Source organism: Chaetura pelagica, unplaced genomic scaffold (genome assembly GCF_000747805.2).
Source record: "Chaetura pelagica isolate M959 unplaced genomic scaffold, ChaPel_1.0 scaffold274, whole genome shotgun sequence".
NCBI lineage: Eukaryota > Metazoa > Chordata > Aves > Apodiformes > Apodidae > Chaetura > Chaetura pelagica.
The window spans coordinates 1,423,951-1,444,733 of NW_009952983.1; the positions used below are offsets into that span (position 1 = coordinate 1,423,951).

The window sequence follows — 20,783 nt, forward strand, 5'->3', positions numbered from 1 at the left end:
TAATTGCTGGGATGGTTAATTGGTGTGGCAGCAGGAGTGGGGCTGTATCTGAGGAGGTGCAGACACAGCTCTTGGTGGCTTCAGCAATCTGCCGGGATGCACTCCTGGAAGAGAGCCCAGCTCTTCTCGCCCAGGAGCTGCAGAGCTGCTTCCAAGGGCCTTGAATGGGGCTTCCCAGCAGAGCATCCAGCAAGGTGGGAGCATGAGAGACATGGTGTGAATCCGGATTTAACTCCCAGGTGCAGGGAATGGAGGCTGGGGGGGGTGGGACCCAGTGCTGGGATGGAGGATCAGAGGCAGGTTGCAGGAAGGAGCAGCCCTAAACCTCACTGCTCTCTGGGTAAACGTGATGCCCTGATCTCCAGGCCAATCTCTCATACATTTATAGCCAAACCACAGAAAAAAACAGTGTTCACCCCTGGGGAATCCCCCTCCATTAATAACAACCAAGCCTCTGTCATTGTCCCAGAATTCACTGAGTTTTTCCTACGGGCTCCCAAAGGGGGAAACTCCTCCCCTGCTCGCAGATCAAGCCTGAGAAACCACAGTGGGATGCAGAAACTCTCCCTCCTTACAGGCCTTCTCTACCCAGAGGAGATACCCAAGAGCATCTGCTTCTCTCAGATCTCCCCATTGCCTCTGCCAGCCACTAGTAAAACCCCTGGTTTGAGGAGCATCTGCCTGCTGAGACAGCATCAGCTTCTATCCCCTGTTACACTGCAGGTGGGAGAAACCCCTCTACCAGTTACAATCATTTCTGGAGCCCAAGCTGGAAGATTTACACCCTTTACGTTGCAATATACAACCTGTGGGAAACTGGGAGTAAGAAGAGAAGAGTCTTCAGCAAGTCAAGTGCAAGGGGTGAATGTGAAACCTCTGGAATTGCCCCAAGAAACAGGGACCCAACAAATCCCTAAAGAGTCATTAAAAACCTGTGGAGCGAGTGCAGAGAGACAGGGTCCCTTTAGGAGTGACAAAACCCAGGAGGACAATGTGTGTCTTCCATGATATCCAAGGAAATTTCACCTGGAAGGAAAGAGAACTTTGCCACAGCACTGTAGCCCTTTCCACCCCCAACGATTCATCTGGTATTTTTCTCCTCCCTTGTCTCTTTTTACCCACTTTCTTTCATTCAAAAAAGCCATTTAGGCTTCCTCCCTTGTGGGCTCCATGGCCTGGATTTTGCAGGACAAATTCCCCTGCGTTCCAGCCTTCCTCTGCCCTCCAGTTCTCAGGAGCTCACATGTCCCACCCCAGCACCTTCCCTCTGGGAGATGTCTAGTTCCAATACCTGAAGGCCACAGGAAAGCTGGGGAGGGGCTTTGGACAAGGACATGGAATGACAGGATGAGGGGAAATGGTTTCAAACTGCAAGAGGAGAAATTGAGATGAGACCTGAGGAAGAAATTCTTTGCTGTGAGGGTGGTGAGACCCAGGTTGCCCAGAGAAGCTGTGGCTGCCCCATCCCTGGCAGTGTTGAAGGGCAGGTTGGATGGGGCTTGGAGCAACCTGGGCTGGTGGGAGGTGTCCCTGCCTGTGCAGGGGGTTGGGACTAGATGATCCTTAAGGTCCCTTCCAACCCAAACCAGTCTGTGATTGAACGATTCTTTATTCTCTTCTTCCAAATAAAATCTGACTGGCTCCAGCAGAGAAGAAAAGCCAGTTGGGTGTCTGAGGCTACTGAGGAGCAAATGCAGTATCCAACTCCCCACACGAGAAGATGCACAATTTACTGTCCAGCTCTGCACTCCCAGTGATGCCCAGCAGCTACGGGACAGCCACGGCTGCTCTCAGAAAACACATATTCATTCTTTTCCACTATTGCTCCAAATTAACTCAGCTCAGCTTTCCAACTCCTCTACACACCAACACCATGTGCCTCCTAAAAATCTGCCTTCACCATCCTCCAAAACATTCCAGATTGCTCAGATACTGCCTTGCATTGGAGGTATGACACAGATCTCTGTGCTGGTTAATACAAGACGAGATTGCTCAGCAAACTGGGGGGGAACTATGGCTGCAGGAAAACCTGGAATGCAGAGCAACCAGCCTCGAATAAAACTGCATAATGAATGGAAGCAGCAAACTTGGAGGGGGGAGAAATTACAAATAAAACAAATTCAGCTTCAAGGCTGCCAAAAATGGAGCCATTGATTATGGCACATTTGATCCATTTGCATGCAGAGAGCTTTGCTCTGGAGCAGAGATGGAAACAGAGTCTTAATATAGCTGGAGAGAAAATATCCTTCTTGCACTCTCCTAACTGCACTTTGATAGGAAGCAGCCACAGAGCAGATGGTGCCTATATATAATCACCAGACCTATTATCCCAGCCTCTTTTAGCAATTTGAAGGATGTGATAACCACAAGGAGAGCAGCAAACATTCCCCCCTTTCTCCCTCCCTTCCCCCTGCTAGGAAAAAGTCAAGAAGAAAAAAAAAAAACAAAAACAAAAAAAGGAAGCGCTATAATTATGGTAACGATTAGAAGAATTTCCAGATGAAGTAAATAACTATTTTGTATGTTGCTCCTTTAAACCAGAAGTCAAAAGTTAATTGAACAGCAGCATGTTTGTGAGGCAGGAGAACACAGCGAGTCCTGGTGCAGTTGGGAAGGAGAGCAGAATTATTTTGGATAAATCCAAACCCTAAAACCCCCTTCCCTCCTTGGTGCCCTTTGGAAAAAAGGTTGTAGTGAAGGGGGGTTGGTGTCTTCTCCCAAGGACCAAGTGATAGAACAAGATGAAATCATAGACTCATAGAATGGTTTGGGTTGGAAGGCACCTAGAAGATCACCTGGTTCCAAGCCCCTGCAAGGGCAGGGACACCTCCCATTAGACCAGGTTGCACAAAGCTGGTCTAGAGGCCTCAGGTTGTGCCAAGGGAGGTTTAGATTGAATATAAAGAGCAATTTCTTTAATGAAGAGGTTGTCAGGCCCTGGCCCAGGCTGCCCAGGGCAGGGGGGGAGTCCCCATCCCTGGAGGGGTTTCAAAGCCTGTAGATGTGGTGCTGAGGGACATGGGGCAGTGGTGGCCTTGGCAGGGCTGGGGGAAGGGTTGGACTTGATGATCTGAAAGGTCTTTTCCAACCACAGTGATTCTGTGATTCTATGATTTCTCTGCAGCTGCTGTTGATGGTGGGGGAAGGAGAGTTGAACTCCCTCAATTTCCTTGAGATGCTTTCCTTGCTGTGCTGAGTAGCAGCCTTGGTCACCCAGCTCCCCAGCCATGGTGGCTCCAGCTGTGACACAAACTGCAGAGAGGGACCCATGGGTGGTCACAGGATGATGGGACAAGCAAAAGCTTCTCCTGGGAGAGCAACAAGCTCCTGTGCAATGAGTAAGCCCAGCTTCCTGCTGCCTGAGCCAGCATCCAACAGGCACCAGGGCAGCTGATAAAACACACCTGAGTCTAGGAGGGTCCATCCATCAACAGAACTTCCTGGACAACTGACACCAGAGACTGCCAAGGGGTCTGAGAGAATTACTGGGGACGTTTGCCTTGTGCTCCACAGCCCTCAGAGCATCCATCACCTGAGCTGGCAGCTCCTGTGCTGCTTCCAGGTCGGAAGCACGATTCATGGGCAACAGGAATCCCAAGGACCGCAGGACAACGCACAAAACCATCCCTGCTGCTTCTTAATGCCCCTCCCTGAGAGACCCAGGATGCTGGAAGGGAAGTGGAGGCAGTTTTGGAGCTGCAAACTGCAAGCTCCCCCCATCTTGACTTCCTACCTCCTGCTGCCAATGGACAAGCAATGCATTAACAGCTGTGGAATATCAGGGCATGCAGTCCCTGCCCTGACTGTTTAAGGCCAGTGATTGCACCGGGATGTCACAAGCTGAGAGGGTGGGAACATCCTTGGGTGCTGCTGGAATAGAGGTTCCCAAATTAGGTGGCCTTATTCCAGCCAGGAAGCTGAGGAGTCATCTCTCTGTGAGCAGGATCCATGAATCTGGGAGCACTGCTCTCTAAAAGAGATGTGTGGGTCCATGCAAGGATCAATTCTTGCATACACCAGGCTTGGAAGAAACAATGGGGGTGCTCCAAGAGGATGCAAGTGTGACATGCCCTCTTTGGGGACAGCCACATGTCACCCATGCTTCTCCTCCTCTTCACCAGCCATGCAGACCACCCACCACCCCCATCACAGCTCCCTCTCCACGGGGCTGTTTGCTGGGCTATGTCATGCCAGATGTTACTCAAGTGCCTAGAAGCATCATTTGCTGTAGAAAGGGCTGGTTTAGGAACATCCACATGGGGCTGGATCCACCAGCAGCCAAAAGCAACTGGTGACATCCATGACTCTCTGATTCTGAGTGCTTATTTGCCACCCACAGTATCACCTGGTCCAAGTCACCACTGAGCCCAGGCTTGAGGTCCCCTCCCCTTTGGGATCACAGCTGCACGTGTCCCCATCATCACATTGAGCAGGGTGGGTACAGCAGGGAGGGTCCCACCTGTGTCTCTGTGCTGTCTGATGTCTGGGGTGACATCAGCTCTGCTTTGCTAACCACATCCCCCTGGAGCCATCCACATCCCCTGAGCCATCTGCAACCCCCCAAAGCCAACCACATCCCCCCAGAGCAAACTGCATCCTCCCAGAGCCAATCACATCCCCTCAAGGCCCCTTTTTGGCCAAAGACACAGAGAGAAGAGACCCCCCCCAGAGCCAAGAGGTTAAGGTAATGTGTCAGAACAGGCTCAAAGGAGAAAGTGCTAGGGCAGCTACACTGAAGTCTCAAGAGCAGAACAGCTTCTGAACAGGTGCAAGAGTCCAAGACACTTCAATACACTGGGTTAGGAAACACTGAACAAGGATGCTGAAAGGTGACAGACCAGAAGGTAAGGCCAGACCAACTTTCTGCCCAAGCATCTCTGCCTTTGAGCCTTTGTGAGCAAGTGCACAGCAGAGATCACAGAACTGTAGAACCATTTAGCTCGGGAAAGACCTTTAAGACCAGCAAGTTAACCCAGCCCTGCCAAGGCCACCCCTGCCCCATGTCCCTCAGCACCACATCTACAGGCTTGGAAATCCCTCCAGGGATGGGGACTCCCCCCCTGCCCTGGGCAGCCTGGGCCAGGGCCTGACAGCCCTTTGGGGAAGAAATTGTTCCCAAGATTCAATCTAAACCTTCCCTAGCACAATTTCCTCTTGTTCTACCACTTGTTCCTTGGGAGAAGAGACTGACCCCTCCTTGCTCCAAACTCCTTTTAGGCAGTTGCAGAGAGCAAGAAGGTCTCTTCTCAGCCTCCTTTGCTCCAGAACAAACAACCAGGACATGGAGCTGCTGGAGGAGGCCATGAAAATCATCAGAGGAGAAGAGAAGGCTCCAGGGAGACCTTAGAGCACCTTCCAGTGCCTGAAGGGGCTGCAGGAAAGCTGGGGAGGGACTTGGGACAATGGCAGGGAGCGAAAGGATGAGGGGGAATGGTTTCAAATTGGAAGAGGGGAGACTGAGATGAGATCTGAGGAGGAAATTGTTTGCTGTGAGGGTGGTGAGTTGATCTCACCTAAATCTCCCCTCTTTCTGTTTGAAGCTGGAATTGCTGCTATACAAGGTCTCTGTATCTATCCATCACTGACCTGTGATGCACACCACCACCTTGTCCCCTGGTGCCACCCACATGGTGCTCCCAGGCTTTGCTGCTGCTTCAAGTGACCCAGCACACACACACCAGGGTCATGTTGGTTGCTCACCCAAGGGAAGAACTGGGGAGCACCAGCCATGCACTCAGATGTCACCATGACCAATCCAGGGACCTCCTCCTCTTTTTGGAAGGACAGACAGGAGACAGACTCCTAGACACACAAGGTTCCAGCAGGACCAAGCACTGCCTACCTTCTCCAGTGTCACCCCCCACCAGGGAACCTGACATGCCATTGCTTCCTGGCAGCACTACAGCCCAAAGAGAAGCTGGGTAGAGCTCCTGTTCCCAGGCAGGGTCACAACAGAAGACACTAACCCTGGCTGAACCACTGCCTGTGCTTGGCACTGAGCTACCTTTTCTGGGCAAGTACTGATGTAAGGATGTCCTTGTTCCTCTGCCAGAAACATCTGGCTCAATTAAAATGTTTGGGGCAAGTTACTGCTGCTCCTGCAGTAAAACCCAGACCTTCTGCCCCTGTGCAGAGGTGGGAGGTTGACCTGTCCCTGGGACCTTGCTCTCCATGGGGAGTTTAAAGTGCCCTGGCACTGCACCAGGGGTGAGACACTAGGAAAATTTCACCATACATTGATAGAAGAAGTAATACTCTTATCCCCAGGTTATCTTCTGGGAGCAGAGGACCAAGACTCTTGTCCAGCAGATGCACATCAGAAACAGGACCCAAATCCTTACATCTTTAGCTCTGTCTCACAATTGCCAACTGGAGCTGCCACCACTCCCTCCAAGCCTTGTGCCTTTCCCTTTCCTTGCTCACAGACCTCAGGGTCCAGTTCAGACTGGTGTACCTGCATCTCTCCTTCTCAGCACTGGACAAGCCTACCTACCATCAGACCCTCCTTCTCCTCTGCACACATTCCCTTCTGAGCAGGCTGGAAACACAGGGTTGAACTACACGTGCTTCTGTTTGACAACTACAAGCACGTGCCATTGAGTCATGCCCCGGTGGGACCTGTTACATGGGAGAAAGGAAGGACTGGAGCCCTCATGCAAGAAGCTGTTGGTCTGCAGCTTTGAAAGCCAGCTGCTCTTCTCTGTCCTTTCAGAGTTTCCAGGCCCCATCTCCACTGCAAGGGCGTTGTGCAACCTGGGTGTTTTGCAACCAATGCCTGACTTGGCCACAGAGCTCAGCTCTGGGCTTCACCCTGTCTCACCATGCCTGGAGCAGCTCTGGCCTCCTGCCCACCTGTGCTCCCAAGCCCATGCCAAGGCTACCTTCATTGCTGGCACACTAAAGCTTTGTTTGAAGTTCCAGCTCCACAGGCTGAACTGAGAAAGCAGAGAGGGTCCAACATGGTGATGCAGTGGATGGGCATGAACTTCATGTCATCCTCAGATGGCTCTGGACCCAAACCCATCACTTAAACACTGGTCCTGCTTCTAGATCCCCACCACTGTGATGCCTTCAGAGCACTCTGGACTTGCCCTGCAAAGGCTGGAGTTCAGTGACATCTCCTCAAACCTTGGCTAAGACCAGCCAGCACTGTTAAAAGAGAGCTGGAGATAAACCAAGCCAGAGCCAAAGCAAAAAGCCTGGGTCTAAGCCAGTACAAGGAGAGCACAATTGCCATGGGAGCTTCACCTACCCATATTTAAACTCAAGGCCCTATTAGTGTTACACCTAATTATGCCACAAAACCAGACGAAAGTACATTGGGCAAGATCACCACGTTGCTCCTCTGGGAAAGACTTTGCCCCATTTTGGCATCAGGAACAGGCAGAACCTTTGCAGGGACAGGTTGGGGAAGGCCCGCAGGGTGTTGTTGGCTTAATGCCCTGCCCAGATAAACACCTCCAAGTAAGACAGAGAATTTAAAAATAACAACATTAAAACCTAAACAAACCGTAATGGTTTGAGGGCTTAGGAATAAAAGATTAATGGATGTATTGATTGCCTGAAGGGGCTGGGACAAGGGCTGACAGTTGTGTTTGTCTTCTAGCATCTGTCTGTGGACTCACTGTGCTTGTGTCCAAGCAAATATTGCACTAAGGAGGCTTATGAACTAACAGATTAAAGTGTGGTCGGGTCATCTCCAGCTCTGCCCACAGGTTGTCTGAACATGCTGCCACCAAAATATATTAGCAGGAGTTACAACAGCTCAACATTTAGTGATAGGACATGGGGGAAGAGTTTCAGGCTGAAAAGAGGGGAGACTGAGATGAGATCAGAGGTGGAAATTCTTTGCTGTGAGGGTGGTGAGACCCTGGCCCAGGTTGCCCAGGGAAGCTGTGGCTGCCCCATCCCTGGCAGTGTTGAAGGGCAGGTTGGATGGGGCTTGGAGCAGCCTGGGCTGGTGGGAGGTGTCCCTGCCCATGAAGGGGGTTGGAACTGGATGATCTTGAAGATCTCTTCTGACCCAAACCATTCCATGATTCTATGATTCTGTGAACACTGAGGAGCAGACTGGGCTGCAAACGTGTTCAGGTGCCTCTGCAAAGCTACTCAGCCTTAGAAATATGTGTTGAACCTGGTGGGATGCTTGGGCAAAACTTTCCCTGGATATGGACTCCATAATTCTTGCAGCTCAGAACAAGATAGTGCAAACCAGCTATTCTGGTGCCATGAAAAGCAGCTATGGTGGGACGCCAGAAAGGGTGGAACCAGGCAAGAGCTGCCACATGGGGACTCAGGGCAGGGGATGCTGCAGCAAAGTGAGTGGCTGAGCTGGAGGAGGGATGCAGCCCTCCCACAACACACCAGGGTAGAGGGAGGGCTGTACAGCTCCTGTTGACAGACCCACAGATGTTCCCATTCCAGTGATGTGCACATCAAATGCTAGAGAACTCAGGAAAGACCTCAGCAGTGTGGCAGCTCAGGCTGTGGCCTGGGTTTCGGTACCTTCTGCTCACACCTGGGGACCTTGCTGTGCAAGAGGTGGGTTGCTACTTCTGCCATGAGCTAAGTGTGCACACAAAAAAAGGCTCAAAGAAACACAAAAGTGTTTTTGAAAAGGGTCCTTCAAGACCTAATGCATCTTGTGGAGCTCCAGCCACTCTCAGCCATTACCCTGCTGCACCCAGCAGACCTCCCTGCTTCCAGCTCTTCATGCAAGGAACGAAATCCCTTCTGAAGTCACCTCTTCCCATCACCTCCCTGGCATGCAAAGCCTCTGAACTGCCAGGCATGCAAAAACCACAAGGAAGAACCCCCCAAAATAATCCCTGGAGAGGTTTATAAGACCAGTTGCAAATACATTTATGGTTCTTCTCATCCTGCCTCCTTGTTAAGCCTTTTCCATGTGGCTTCGTCAGCCTAAACAGCCCTCCTCCACAGCACAGGGACCTGGCTCTTGGAGAAGCTGAACCTCACACAATCCCATGGCAGCAGGAGCCAGGGCTTCAAAGATGGGGGACACAATGGGTGTGATGTTCAGAGTCACTGGAGAAGCTGAAACCTTTCTCCTAAATCCAGAAGCAGAGAAAGGAGCACTGCCCGCAAGGATGGACACCAGAGAGGCAGGGACCAGGGTGCAACAGCAGTAAGGCCAGAGCCACGTTTCATATTGTCAATTTAAAGCACCACCTAAATAAGTGCTTATTACAGAAGAGGGAAAAACCCAGAAGCTTTAAGTGACCATTTTAAAGCTTTCATCTGTTTAATTGTGGCTTTCCACATGCTGACAGATAAGCCACCGCCCTCGCCGCAAGAAGCCTCTCATCCCCAAAGTGCTCTCTGCAACCCTGGTACCTAGGGAGATGCCAAGCATCTTGGAGAGAGACCTCTTGAATGCCCCAAAGTGAAGGAGGATGTCCAGCCCCGCTGGTGAGATGGTGGCAGCCACCCAAGGTGACAGCAAGGCAGGCAGGACAGCCCTCCACAGAGGGAGTGGGAGACCTTCTTGCTCTCTGCAACTTCCTGAAAGGAGGTTGGAGTGAGGAGAGGTCAGTCTCTTCTCCCAAGGAACAACTGATAGGACAAGAGGAAACTGTTGAGCCAGGGGAGGTTTAAATTGGATACCAAGAACAATTTCTTTAATTAAGAGGTTGTCAGGGCTTGGCCCAGGCTGCCCAGGGCAGAGGTAGAGTCCCCATCCCTGGAGGGGTTTCAAAGGTGTGTAGATGTGGTGCTGAGGGACATGGGGCAGTGGTGGCCTTGGCAGGGCTGGGGGAATGGTTGGATTGAATGATCTTAAAGGTCTTTCCCAACCAAAAGGATTCTGCGAGTCCATGATTCTAAAAGCCTGTAACAGCTGCACTAAATCTTCAGGCAAAAACAGTGATAAATCTCCAGCCATGGTGCCCTGCAGCACCTCTGAGTGTCCAAGCCCTGGGTTGGACTCTGCAACATCCAGCGCTCCCATCATAGCCTGGTAGAGCCTCCACGGGGGAAGAGCTGCCCAAACCTCCTAGAGGAGTGTGCATCACCATCAGCTTCACACCTCTGTGCACTGCACAGATACAAGGGAACATTTCAGATACACCCTGAAGATCACAGATCCCAGCCCTGCTTCCAAAATCACTGTGTGTTTAGGGGCTCCAGTCCCATTTCCTCACAGTCAGTCCCCAGGGCACTTCTGGACTTGCCTCATGTCCCCCATCTCACTTCTGGACATGAAGCATCAGCTCCCCTCTTGTTCTAGGAACTCTAAAGATGTCAATTGCAAACAGAGCTACATGAAATAAAAGGGGCTCTCTTCAAGAATGCACATGGGCTGTTTTTTTCCCTTCTCTCCAGCTGCCAGGTCATGAAAATCCCACAGGACTAGAGGGGGAAAAAATAGAAAAAAGAACAAAAAAAAAAAGGCAGGAAGGAGGAAAAAAAAAAAAAAAAAAGCAGGTTGGGGGAAGAAAAAACATTTCTGAGGCCCAGATGAAGCTAGACCCTCTGCTAACCATGGCCAAAAAGTGTCTTCTGGTGGGCTGGGGGGGGCCCGTGCTGTGAAGAGCGGCCACGGGTGGCCCTGCCCGGTGCTCGCTGTGGGTACTTACTGGTGGTTGTGCTAGTGCCGATGGTGTTGATGGTCGTGGGGACGGAGGAGGAGGAGTAGAGGGGCTGGTGGCCGTTCTCGCAGGCCAGGTTTTTGTCCTGCCAGCTGGAAGCGCTGACGCTTATGCCCGAGTCTCGCGAGTTCTGCCACCCGTTGAGCTTGTCGTCCGAGTTCTGTCTTTGGTGATAGTAGTGGGTCTGCCCGTAGTCCAGCGAGTCCGAGCGGCCTCTGCCCTGGCTGCCAAAGCCGCCCGACGTGCGGTCCTCCAGGTGGTTGAGCCACATGGCCAAGGCGCTGCGGTCCTCCAGGGAGGTGGCGGGGTGTATCAAGGCGTAGGAGAGGAGCTGCCTGCTCTCCTCGATGTGTTGGTTGTGTTCGATCGAGTGGGCCAGGATTTTAGGCAAGAGTTTCATGTACTCGACCTTCGCCTCGATGTTTCCGGGCTTCAGTAAAGGCAGATGGGTTAACAGCAGGGAAATCACTTTATCCTTGGATTCCTGTTGCCATTGGTTAATGATTCCTGTTGAAGGAAGAGGAGGGGGAAAAAACCAAAAGAGAATTGAGAAATTGGGAAACCGAGCTAATGAAGAAATAAATCATGCCTGGCAAGAAGTTGTGGCTGCCCCATCCCTGGAAGTGTTCAAGTCCAGGCTGGATGGGGCTTGGAATAACCTGGTCTAGTGGGAGGTGTCCCTGCCCATGGCAGGGGGTTGGAACTGGATGATCATAAAGTTCCCTTCCAACCAAAACCCTTTTATGATTCATGAAATACAACATGCCAAAGGAGGATGGCACTGTGTGCCATATTCATTAGGTGTGTGAGCGTCCCCGGGGCAGGGGGTCACCATTCTCTAAAAACCCAGATCGTGGCAAGGTGTGCCGACCTGCACACCAAGAATTACCAGCTGCTCCTGGAAAAAAAATCACCAAAAAAGCTGAATTACACCCACCTCCATGGCCATGCAGTCCCACTGCTGTTGTCCTCATGCTAATAAAAGTCACAGTTTGGCCCAAATTATCTGTAACGCTGCAGGTTCCACAACACACTACACACCAGCTCTCTGTGGCTAAAGCTAAGCTTTTAAAAGCCCTGGTTGGGAAAGGTCAAGATTCAAATGAGCCAACGCAGGCAAGAGCCATGAAGGTGAAGAGAAAACCCACCCCAGCAGGAGGGCAATAACCAAACCAGGGTGTTGGTGCAGCCCCAAAAGGATTGAGGGAAGGGCCACAGAGTTATTGTTCCTCTGTTAGCTCACGGCAGATAGGAGAGGGTTTGGAAGACCAGGGTTAAAAAAGAAAGCAAATATAGGGCTTAGCTTTAAAAATATGCAAAAAGGAAAAGGCAGGGAATTACAATCTAGTCACCGAAGCCCTGGAAAACTGATGGAACAAATAATGAAGCAACCTATTTGCAAGGACTTAGAAGATAACAAGATGATAAGTGACTGCCGACACCCGTTTGTCAAGAACAATTCAATTTCCTTCTGTGACAGAGTAACTGGCCTGTGAGTAGCTGGAGAAGCAGTCAGGGCCATATATCTTGATATTCATTAGGTGCTGCTGCACATGGTTTCCTCAGCAGCACAGCAGAGGAACACGCTGGGGCAAAACTCCTCTAATGTGGGCACACAAGTCATTAGGAAACCATCTGGAGAGAGTTACTGGTGATTCACCATCAGACCCCGGGGATGTGCTGAGCCAGGAGACTTGTCCCACCCGTGACACTACCCAGTATGTCAGCAGTGATACGGGTGATGGGATCAATGTACTCAATGGGTAGGAGGCAAGGAGCAATGAAAACACTCCAGGCAACTGGATTAGATATCAAACAATGGTGAGACCTGGAGGAAGGTCAGAAAAAAACCCTTCTGCGTTAAGTAGGTGCAAATATCTGCCCCCAGGTGGGAACAAAGTGCTGTGCTGCACCAGGGGAGGGCCTGGGGCCAGGAAGCACCTCAGGCTGAATGTCAACCAAAGTGCCACAATGCACCTAAAAACTGCCTCAGACAGCCTGGCATCTGCCTGAGAGGTGAACACTGGTGTGGACAAGATGCTCTCCACCTCTCCTGGGGGTTGTGTTAATAGGTTTGAATTGCAGCAAAGGCAAATGAGGCTGGATATAAGAGACCACCTCCTACAGGTAGGGCTGGTGGTGCACATGGAGATTGGTTTTGAAGTCTCCATCACCAGAGTTTTTCCTGATACAATCACCAGCCAAGGATAGCTCAGGATCTACCTAGACCACCTGACTGAAACTGCCCAGCCCCAGATCAGTCTCTCCTCCAGCATTTACCAAATCCCTCTGTGAAGCCTTCAAACTTTCAGCACCTGTAGCAGGCTGTGCCTAGAGGTTCCACAACTGAACCACCTGGTGAAAAAGCACTTCCTTCTGTTTGCTTTAAACCCACTGCCCAAAACTTGACCAAGTGAAATGCCCTGAGTTCTCAGGTTATTAAAAAATCCTCGTAACTTGTTCCCCTCTCTGTCTGCTGTCTCCTATCCATATGGGAGAGGAAGTGGCTCTAAATCACTGATTATTCCTATAACCTTCAGGCATTTTTGAGCTAGGGTCACTGAACTCACACCAGTGAAATTAAGATCTGGACATCCAGAGGAGGCCATGAAGGTGATTTGAGGGCTAGAGCACCTCTCCTATGAAGACAGGCTGAGAGAGCTGGGGATGTTCAGCAGAAATGAAGGCTCCAGGGAGGCTTCAGAGCACCTTACAGTGCCTGAAGGAGGTTCAGGAAAGCTGAAGAGGGACTTGGGACAAGGGTAGGGAGTAACAGGATGAGGGGAATGGTTTCAAGCTGAAAGATGGGAGATTCAGGTCAGATATTAGGAAGAAATTCTTTGCTGTGAGGGTAGTGAGACCCTGGCCCAGGTTGCCCAGAGAAGCTGTGGCTGCCCCATCCCTGGCAGTGTTGAAGGGCAGGTTGGATGGGGCTTGGAGCAGCCTGGGCTGGTGGGAGGTGTCCCTGCCCATGGCAGGCAGTTTGGAACTATATGGTCTCAAAGGTCCCTTCCCACCCAAACCATTCTATGATTTATAGGATCACTCACCAGGTTTGCTCTTGGGAAGACTCACACTGCTGTCCAGTAGCTAACCCAACCCTTCCACTAGCCTTCCACCTCCACCAGGGCTATCACAACAGGGCCTTTCCCCAGCGAGGGCCAAACCCTGCACGTTGGTTCCTTGACAGAACTGCAGGGGTGAGCAGCACTCACCCTTCCAGCTTCACTTGCCCAGTCTGAAGGTGTGCAACTATTTTAATAGGAAGCCACTAGATGGCTTGCTGGAAACACCAATGGCTCTCACTGGAACTTTCTGCAGGGATATTTACTTCTCCACAGACCCAGCCCTCCTCCAGCACCACTTCCTGACCCAGCCGTGTGCCCAAGCCACCCCATGCTACTGCACCGAGAGGCACAAGGGACACGGTGTGACACAGCTCTGCTAGGAAAGGATCTGCTTCATCTCGGCAGAAGGTGAGTTTCAGTACCCTGGGTGCCCTCCCATTCCCGTGGAAATGCTGTGAGGGCGTTTTGGTGCTAAAGAATCAGAAAAAGGAACACCAAGTGAAGCTGTAAAAACCACACGAATGCAGCGGAACGCAATGTCCACTCCACAGCAGGTACATGACATACACCTTCTGATCCAAGGCAAAGCAACTTCTATCTTGGGTCATAATTCACCATCCTGAGCCCTTTCACCTGGCCAACATTCTTTTGTCGAGTATAGTGGGAATGAAGCCACTCTTTGGGGGATCCAAATGCAACCTCTCCATCCTGAGCCAGGCTCTACCCATTGAGTGCAGGGTACTGTGGACAGGAGCAACCTCAAAGCACTTTGGAGCACCACTGCTCCATTGGTACTGGCTGAGAAACAAGAGGAGAGCCTTGGAGTAAGAGATTCTCTGATTTTGGAAGGTCTTAAGTGGGCCACTGCATCTAAATCCTCCTGTGGATGCAACCTTTCACTGTGGGCCCTACTGGCTGGGGGGGACCTGGCACTGAGGCAAATCTGTAGGCAAGGACAAACATAACTCATGTTTTTCTTAGCAATGACTGGATTTTCATCCCTGCTTTCCACATCCTCCCCTGCCAGTGGTAATTAGGAATAAGGGCTTCTCCACAAGGACAGCCTCCACATCTTTGCCTTTGCTTGCTCCTGAAGCATGTGGACTTGGTCACAGACCCCTCTCATTACTATTTCTTGTTGCTATCACTTTTTTCTACAAGTTCAGAGAGCACAAAAGTCAACGTGAGTTTGGATCACTGATTTGTCAAGCTGATGGAGGCAGATTTGTGCTGCAAAGATGACCCTGAATGGCAAAGAACTGCAGACTGGTTTGGGTCAGAAGGGACCTTCAAGATCACCCAGTTCCAACTCCCTGCATGGGCAGGGACACCTCCCACCAGCCCAGGCTGCTCCAAGCCCCATCCAACCTGCCCTTCAACACTGCCAGGGATGGGGCAGCCACAGCTTCCCTTGGCAACCTGGGCCAGGGTCTCACGACCCCCACAGCAAAGAATTTCTTCCTCAGATCTCATCTCAGTCTCCCCTCTTTCTTGTTATAGCAGTCATCACCATCTGCTTCATGGCTGGTTGACCACGAGGCTCGACACAAGTCACTGTTCACAACCTCTCCAAGCCCCAGTGCAGGAACACCTGCACAGGGACACAGCACGATGCCATTTAGCACCTACTGTGAACAAAATACTTGGCCAGGTTCACAGAATCACAGAATTCTAGGGGTTGGAAGGGACCCTATCACTGGTCATCACTGAGAAAAGCCTAACTCCGTCCCCCTGACACTCACCCCTTACATATTTGTAAACATTGATGAGGTCACCCCTCAGTCTCCTTTTCTCCAAGCTAAAGAGACCCAGCTCCCTCAGCCTTTCCTCATAAGGGAGATGTTCCACTCCCTTAATCATCTTAGTAGCTCTGCGCTGGACTCTTTCCAGCAGTTCCCTGTCCTTTTTGAACTGAGGGGCCCAGAACTGGACACAATACTCCAGATGCGGCCTCACCAATGCAGAATAGAGGGGGAGGAGAACCTCTCTTGACCTACTAACCACCCATTTTCTAAGGCACCCCAGGATGCCATTGGCCTTCTTGGCCACAAGGGCACATTGCTGCTCATGCTCATCCTCCTGCCCACCAGGACCCCCAGGTCCCCTTCTCCTACCCTGCTCTCCAGCAGCTCAGTCCCCAGCTTGCACTGGTACATGGGGTTGTTCTTCCCCATATGCAAAACTGATCGATTTCGAAACACTACCCGTTGTTCACAAAACCTACTGCACAGGGAGGGCATCTTTCAGACCTCCCTCTTGCACCAGCTGAAGCCTGAACATTTGCCCACCACAGCAGCTCTGTATTTTCCATATGCAGATGTAATTCTGCCGCAGGCAAAGCTTTGTGTCATGCTTCATCTGATCTATCTGTCCCTTCTCTCTCCTGCTTCTTGGCCGGCTGCCTGGGAGGTGAAATCCTGTCTGATTTTCTCCCCTCCTCCTGCAGAGGGATGTCACCCATCCCCTAAACACCCCCACATTTTATCACTGCCCTCAGGGCGACTCAGCAGTACTTCAGGCCAGCTGAGCTGAACCCCAACCTGGCACTATCTGTGGGGAAAGATGCAGGACTTTGCAGCAGCTCAGAGAAGCTGAGGAGTCAAAGTATCAGTAAGAAAAGGCACATCATGTGCTGGTTAAAGCTGCTGGTGCCACTTCTGCATAGGAATTATGTAGCAAAATACACCCAGGAAAAACAGAGCCTGGTACAAACTGTGTGCAGGGGAGGAGGAGGATGGGGGAGGCAGGTGGCCATGGCCTGGATGGACTCCTCTTCCTCAGATGGAGGGGATGAGTGTGAAGGTCACCACTGGAGAAACACAGTGCCACAGCCTCTTCCTGGGAAACCTGCCTCAGACCTTTAAGGGATTATAGAATCATAAAAAGCATTTTGGCTGGGAAAGGTCTTTAAGGTTATAAAGTCCAGCTCTTAAACCAGCACTGCCAAGGCCACCATTAAACCATGTTCTGTTGCCCTTCTCTGGACACGCTCCAGCCCCTCCATGTCCTTCTTGTGGTGAGGGGCCCAGAACTGACCCCAGGATCTGAGGTGCCCCCTCCCCAGTGCCCAGCACAGGGGGATGATCCCTGCCCGGGTCCCGCTGGCCACACCAGCGCTGACACAAGCCAGGATCCTTGTGGGCCCTGGCCACCTGGGCACCCACTGGCTCATATTCAGCTGCTGTGACCAACACTCCCAGGTCCCTTTTCACCAGGCACTTTCCAGACACTCTTCTCCAAGCCTGGAGCGTTGCCTGGGGTTGTTGTCACGCAAGCACAGAACTCAGCACTTGGCTTTGTTGAACCTCATACATTTGGCCTCAGCCCATTGATCCAGCCTGTCCAGGTCCCTCTGCAGAGCCTTCCTGCCCTAAAGCAGATCAACACTCCCACCCAACCTGAGTGTCATCTGCAAAACCACTGAGATGTGGGGGTTTGAAATCACAACCCCAAGAGATGGGGCACTGACCCGAAGCCCCGTGGCTGGCGAGGGGCCGGGCACCCGTCCCTATTCCCGTCTGTGCAGGAGCTGTTCTCCTTCTCTGCCAGCAGCAGGATGTGCACAATTAAAGAAAATTGGAAAATAATTAGATCTGAAAGAGGCTTGGCTCTCTCCGAGATGGTGTGGAAGGTCAGGCTTAATCCTGTCTGTCAGAAAACAGAGGGATCTGGAGAGGGAGGGGCAAGGAGAGGGAAGCTGGAGCTGCCTCTGGGCAGGGGGAGGGAGGCCAGCATCCCCCTGAAGCCCCTCTCTACCCTCTCCTCAAACACAGGAGCCCCATTTCAGCTCCCTGCCAGCTGCCAGGCACTCCTGGACATCTGGGTTGTCTCATCATTTTGTCTCTCAACCCCTCTCCTCAGGTCAGCTGTGGGCAGGGCACGTCCCACTGTTGGGCTCCCACGTCCCAGGGTCCCATCAAGCTCCCTGCAGTGGTGAAGGAGGTCACAGGCACTAACCACATCACAGCCTTGTTAGTCTCCCTGGGTGCTTTTTCAAGGCTACCTGAATCTTTGCATCTCAAGGCTTTTGGTGCTCCAAGGGATGGCAAGACTTGATATTTGGAGCCAGCACATCTGAGCACAGAGGAAGCCCCAAAGCCAGAAACTCCACCTTGCTGCTCTGAAATTCTCCCAGACTCCTGTCTGGCCTGTTGTCACTGCTTCAACATCTCCTTTTGGAGATAAGCTACAATAACAACTGACAACAAGCACCCTGAGGAGCCAGCTTCCATCCCATCCCAGACCCTGTAATGGGAAGAAGTTGGTACCCCTGATGGAGAAAACCCCAATTTTCATTATGGGACTTTTTTTCTTGGGACTTCTCCTGAATGAATGTGAAGCTACCTTCTAAGGCAGGATTGCTGACCTGATACAATTTTGCTGCCATGCAACAGAGCTGGTGGATGTGCAAGTGCCTGTGGATAAATATAGCACCAGGACCTGCTTCCAAGGCTGAAACCTGTGTTGCACTATCAGGTCCAATGCTATCCCCAAACCCAGGGCTGTCTGGCTTTAGAAAGAGATGATGTTTGCCAATTTAATAAGTGCTCATCATATTTCTCTGTTACAAATCTCCTTAATCACTTGTGGATCCCTGCAAACTGCTAATTGCCTTGTCTGGTTGTGATGGATCCTCCCCTAATGCTGCATTGCCTGAGGGACCTTCTTGCCTTTGGACCTGTTTCCTAAGAGATGATTGGGTTACTTCAGCCACCAGTGAGGCCCCTGGAGCTGCTGAAGCTGTTCATGATGGACCAAGAACAGTCATGGTTTTCCAAAGGTAAAACCAGCCTGGATGGACAAAGGCAGGGATACACACAGTCCCTGTGGGTGCCTGCAAAAACCAAGGCAGGCAGCAGCATAAAGTATCTAACCGCCTGTTTTTTTCTTCTGTTTTGGTTTCTGCAAAGACATTTTGGTCTTCACCTCCAAAACACTGACCCTGCCTACAGAGATGGCCAAGAGGAACTGTAAGCACAGGCACACAAATACATGGGTCTCAGCAGGTGAAATGTCTCCAAGGAGTAACAGCAACACATAGTACCTCTCAAGTGCTTAAAAAGACTTTAAAAAACCCCCATCCCCAAACAAGAGAAACCTTTTCATTTTGAAGGCAGAAATTGGCTTATCCTCTTGGTTTTGTGTACAACTTACTGCATTTCACAAATGAAGAAGACAAATAGGTTGACTGAGGCTTTGACAAAGAGGGCAAGATGAATGAGGTCCAAATTATGAGCTAAACAACAGCTTATCATCAGTAACAAGGACAGCAATTAATGACTGGAAGTGTTTTAAAAACTGCCCAAGGATTTTCTGAGTGACAAAGGGTATGTTCAAATAGCAGGGTTGGTATCATCACTCCACAATGTTAAGTCAGTGCATTTAAGGGCTCCAGTTGTCAGTGCGTTGCTCTTAAATGACTGTTTTATTATACCCTTGCTTTCAGTTTAACATTTTCCATAAGTTCTCAAAAGCCCATTCAGATGATTTGTCCAAACCAGAAATGACTAAGAGTTTGATGAAGGGCACCCACCAAGCAGAGCACCCTGAAAGCAGGGCTGAATGGACCAGCGCTCTCAGACATCCTTGGGGAGAAAAACCCAAAATTTTTGTACCAAAAATTGAAGCTCGGATCCCTGATCTAGAAAAGTGACATGCTGCAGCATTAGGGATGGGTGGGAAGATCCAGGTGCTCCTGGCTGACAACCAAGTCTTCCTAGGGTTGGATGACACTGAGGTTTTCATGTCTTGGAAGGCCAACGGCAAAGCAGAAATCCCACCCACGCTTAGGCAGGTTCTGACTGCTTCAAATGAGCCTTGTACAGCTGCCCTGCTGCAAGCAATGGCTATTTTTGGGTCTGCAGGAAGGTTTTTCAGGAGGCCTTCCTCAGCAGCTCCCTGAAGAGGTTCCCATTGTTTGCTGTTTCCTGGACTACTGATGTGGCACCAGCATCGGGTGGTGGGCAGAGCTATGTGGAGGCACCCAACTTTTTTGGCAGAGGCAGAAAAATCAGTGCCTGGATTCCTCCTGCCACGTGAAGACCCAGCAGCAGATCACTACATACCAGCTCCTCCATGCATACATGCAAGATTCTGAGCCTCCACGGACATCACCAAAACCTGCAGTAACTGAGGTCAGTGCTTGTATCTCACACCTCTTGCAGCAGCAGGAGTGTCTTCATCATTGCAAGGCAAATGGGAGCCAAGAAACCTAACCCTGCATATGAACACAGCCCAACCACCTCTGTTTGGCCAAAATGTCATCTGCCAGCAAATGGCCACCAAGAGAGAAACCCCAACCCTTCCTTTACTGGCTGTTTGTTCCACTGTATCCCAAACATTTCCTTTCCAGTTGAATTTACTTGGTTTAAACTTCAGTTTATCGGGATAAATTCAGTTATTCAGGATAAATTCTGGTCTGAATTAAATAAGTCCCTGATGTCTTAGTTTTCTCAAGTTAAGGTACTCAGGATCCTGAACTCAAGTCATGTCCATTCTTGTTCCTGGTAAGCTCAGCAGAAGCTAAATGTCCTGTCTCTAGCAGATCATGGCTCTATGCTCATTAATCCTGAGCCCACGGCAACACTTCTACAGGCTCTATGACTTCCAGCACCCATATGAATTGGGTCTTCCTCCGCTTGGTGAAAAGCATGAGTGGGATGGAAAGACCATACCCCATCTCACACAGGATGGCTTACAGCAAAGATAGGAACAAAAAATGAAGCTATTTCAACCACAAGTCTGAACCTGCACCACGCGTATCCATCAGGGACCGGCCCCTGCCAGTCCCAGCCTTCCTGAAACTGGATTCACTGGTCTGTGAGATGGTCCAACTCCCCATCACCCATCACACAAACTTCTCTCTAACATTACTGCAGAGATAAACCTCTGCCCTGGCTGCTGCCACAGCAGCTTGAACAAAGAACTGCACTGAGCTTCCCAACAAAGGGATTTCAATTATTATTTGCAGTAATTAGCCCTGCACGCCAACCCGCTCGCGGGGCTTTGCTTGGGAGCATGTACATCATTCTCTTCCGAAATCAGCATCACTCACAAGACCAACATTAAAGAAAACAAAGTGAGAACCCTGTTGGAAACCCTCTGTACC

General features: G+C 50.9%; 1 protein-coding gene across 1 annotated transcript in view; it reads right to left on the bottom strand.

Moving 5' to 3' along the window:
* The window catches only part of SAMD4A (sterile alpha motif domain containing 4A), a 113,754-nt gene that overhangs the window by 28,434 nt on the left and 64,537 nt on the right, over positions 1-20,783 (bottom strand). The window contains 1 exon segment of the mRNA XM_009996457.1: positions 10,596-11,114. Coding sequence (XP_009994759.1) covers positions 10,596-11,114 — 519 coding nt within the window.